Consider the following 3,973-nt stretch of genomic DNA (forward strand, 5'->3'; position numbering starts at 1 on the left):
AGTGTCCCTAGCTTCCTGATTATCTGCCCATATGTCCCCATCCCCAGTTTCAGGATCCCATTTCTTTCCAATTAATGCCCTCACTTTAACTTCAGACACCATTCGAGGTTGGGAATTCAGTTGGTGTTACAATTCAAGCCACTCTTATGGTAAGACTCTAGGTTTGGTTTTCGGCAATATCAGCTCTGTTACTACAAGAAACAAAGCTTTCTTTCAGGACACAAATGTCAACTTTCAGGTCTTTTATGAGGTTCTTCAGCTGCGACTCTGAAGCCCTGAGCTCATCTCTTTCTTTCACTATATTGTCTAGCAAAAGCAGGGTCAACCAACCAGCCTCCCTATACTTCTCAATCGGACAAAATAGTAGAAAACTATCAAATATGTAATCACCTAGAGCCTTGTCTCTCAGAAACATTTGATCCATTGGTGGTGATATTTTGCATATTTCTATTACCATCTCATGCCATGGATTAGCAGTGCCCTCTTTACTACTGGAGGCAGTTATCAGTGTCTTTAAGACTAGTCAGCCTTGAGAACCAGTTCAGAACTACTGATTCGGCATATGCATCTTACATTAATATTATTGCTAAACTGTATTAGTACTAATAATTAGTAGGTTACCTTGGGTTTAAATCTATGTGTCTATGAATGATGAGAGTTTTGTTTGTCCCTGGGTGGTTCAAGGAGTTAACATGCTCAGCTACTAGCCAAAAGGTTAGAGGTTCAAATCCACCCAGAGGTGCCTCGGAAGAAAGGCCTGGCAATCTACTTCTGAAAAACCAGCCATGAAAACCTTCTGGAGCATAGTTCTACTCTGACACATATGGGGTTGCCATGAGTTGGAACAGACTCAACAGCAACTGTTTTGTTTTTTTATCCTTATATTCAGTGGTGTGTTAGAAAAGTCTAGATTTGTACCATTTACCAATTTCCACGTTGAATGTGCTCCCACCATCGCCAATTTCAAGTTATCAATATGATGTCAACCAGTTTACAAAATTCCTGAATATTTAACAATCAGCTCTGAAAGCCAGTATAAGTCAGCTCCAGCACAATGCTGCATAGTATCTCTTACTTATTTTTCTTACTGCACTTGCTAGGACCTCTAGTACAATCATGCACGAAAGTCATGATAGTGAATATCATATAATATTATTTCTTATTTTAAAGACCGCTTCTAAAGTTTCAGTACTAGGTAAGTTTCCTTCAGGTTTTTGATAAACATCCTTCTATTCTTATTTAGCTAAGAGCTTCCATCATAAATGACTGCTAATTTTTTTCAAATGACTTTTCTACATCCATTGAGATAATCATGTGGCTTTGCTAATTTAATCTTTTAATGTAGTGAATTACACTAATATTTTTTCTAACGTTAAAAGTATCCTTGTATCAATGGGATAAACCAAACATAACCCACTGTCATCGAGTCGATTCCAACTCATAGTGACACCATAGGGTTTCCAAGGCCATAAATCTCTATGGAAGCACACTGTCACATCTTTCTCCCACGGAGCCACGGGTGGTTTCCAACCTCTGACCTTCCAGTTAGCAGTCAATCGCTTTAACCACTGCGCCACCAGGGCTCCTTAAACCCAGCATAGTTCAATGAATTTTTTAATACACATTCTTAGATTCAATTTGTTAGTATCTTATTTAGGGTGTTTGCATCTATGTTATTAAATGAGATTGGCCTATAATTTTCCTTTCTAGTACCATCCTTAACTGGCTTTGCCACAAAAGTTGTATCGCTCACAAAATAAGGTAAGCAGCTTTCCAACTCTCTTTATATTCTCCAGAACATTTATATAAGTTAGAAATTACCTCTTCCCTAAAAGTTTAGTAGACCTTACTTTTAAAACCATTTGAGTATGAATTCAGGATAGGGGAAGTAGGTAGATTTTGATTACTTATTCAATTTTTCTAATTACCATTGATCTAGTCAAGATTTCCATTGTTCTTGAATCAATTCTGATCATTTATACTTTATTGGGAAATTGTCAATTTCTTCCAAGTTTTCAAATGCAGTGTCATGAAGACCTTTATAATATATTCCAATGATTTTTTTAAATCATAGCTTTTCCTGTGTACTGCTCCATTTTTTTAATTGCAGATATTGTTTGTGCTGTCTTTCTGATCAATATTATCAAAGATTTTTTGGCTGTACTAGTCTTTTAAACTGAACCAGATTTTGGTTTTGTTGATCCTCCCTATTTTTTTTTAATTTTCAATGTCATTAGTTTATTATTTCTTTTTTTCTACTTTCTTTGAGTTACTCAGCTGTTCTTTTTCTAACTTTTTGAGATGAATGCTTAGCTTACTGGTTTTCAATGTTTCTTGTATCCTAATGTATGCATTAAACTAAAATTTTAATTTTAGTTGTATCTCACAGGTCCTGATACACAGTGATCCTGTTGACACTTAAATATTTCTTAATTTCCACTATATCTTCTGTGATCTACAAATGATTTAGTGTGTTTTTGTTTCCAAAATTATAAGAGATTTTCACTTATCTTTTTGTTACATATTTTCTGGTTTTATTTTATTGTGATCAGAGATCAAAAACTGCATGATACTGATTCTTTGGCATTTGTTGAGACTTCCTTTATAGTCTAACATATGGTCAATATTTTAAAATGTTCCACATGAGCCTGAAGAAAATGTATACCTTCCGTTTGCTGGAGATCATTTTTTACAATGACCATGTATTACATTTGTAACCTGAAAAACACAAGTTACTGAATTAAAAGAGCTAATTATGTAACGTCCGCTAAACAGTAATAAATCTTCTAAGAGAAAGATAACAGTATTACTACTGAGCATTTACTATGTACCAACTTACTATGTGTCAAGCACCATAGTACCAAAAAACCAAACCCACTGCCGTTGAGTTGATTCCAACTCATGGTAACCCCACGTGTTACAGAGAAGAACTCCTCCATAGGATTTTCTTGGCTGTAATCTTTACAGAAGCAAATCACCAGGACTTTCTCCTGAGACACCACTGGGTGGGTTTGAACCATCAACCTTTAGGCTAGTAGTCAAGCACAAATCGTTTGCTCCACCTAGTGACCTTAAGCACTGCTATAGGATATTTATGTGTATTATCTTATTTAATCTTCATAATACCCTATACGGAAAATACAATTATTATCCCTGTTTTGCAGATGAAGAAAAACAGACACAAAAAGATTAGGTGAATTATCCAAGTCACACAGCTAAATAAATAGTGAAGTCTGTGTCCATAACTACTATGCTATACAGTATTAACAAAGATATAGATACGGGTATACATACACACACATTCACATACGTGTATATGTATGAATGTATAATACATGCCAAATATAAAGCAGGCATATCAAATTTATCCATCCTGAAAGATAGGACATAGTATCTTTGGTTAGTCATAACTATTCTTAAGTAATAATGATGAGAGAAAAGAGACAAAATACCTCTGGCAGTTTTCTCATGCAGATTCACACCATATTTTGCCAAAGCTCTAATCACGTCACTCTGCCCAGCCATGCAAGCTGCATACAACAAATTTCTCCCAACAATGTCTTCTTCCAAGAGTAGCTGCATGGCCTGTTCGTGATGAGGATTCTCAGGATCCTCAAAAATCTTCTGCAGACCTTCTACATTCCCTGTGAGAGCAGGCTGTAAGAGGGGGTTCACAGTGGCCTCTTCCTCTGGTTTTTCGGCTTCTTCTTGCTGTGAGAAAACTACTGATTTTTCTGAACTCTCTGACTCCGGGGGTCCTTCTGACTCCATTAACTTCAGAAATACCTGAGATCAAAAACAGTAATAGAAATCTACTCAAAAAACAAATCAGTATGTATGTATGTATTTTTATTTGATCAGCCGATGGACAATGTGGGTGATATGAAAATACCTAATTGATTGAAAATATTTATAAAATAAAATACTTCATCCATCCAAACAGTAAAGTTTACTGTGTATCTCAAGGGCAAGA

The 3,973-nt window shown here is 35.7% G+C and overlaps 1 protein-coding gene across 1 annotated transcript in view; it reads right to left on the minus strand.

Annotated features, from left to right (window-relative positions):
- The window catches only part of ANKRD45 (ankyrin repeat domain 45), a 30,116-nt gene extending 26,345 nt beyond the window's left edge, over positions 1 to 3,771 (minus strand). Inside the window, exon 1 of the mRNA XM_012554498.2 lies at positions 3,453 to 3,771. Coding sequence (XP_012409952.1) covers positions 3,453 to 3,771 — 319 coding nt within the window. The remainder of the gene's footprint in view (positions 1 to 3,452) is intronic.
- Between the last annotated feature and the right edge of the window lie 202 nt (positions 3,772 to 3,973).

The sequence above is a fragment of the Trichechus manatus genome, unplaced genomic scaffold, assembly GCF_000243295.1.
Source record: "Trichechus manatus latirostris isolate Lorelei unplaced genomic scaffold, TriManLat1.0 scaffold00021, whole genome shotgun sequence".
Taxonomy (NCBI): domain Eukaryota; kingdom Metazoa; phylum Chordata; class Mammalia; order Sirenia; family Trichechidae; genus Trichechus; species Trichechus manatus.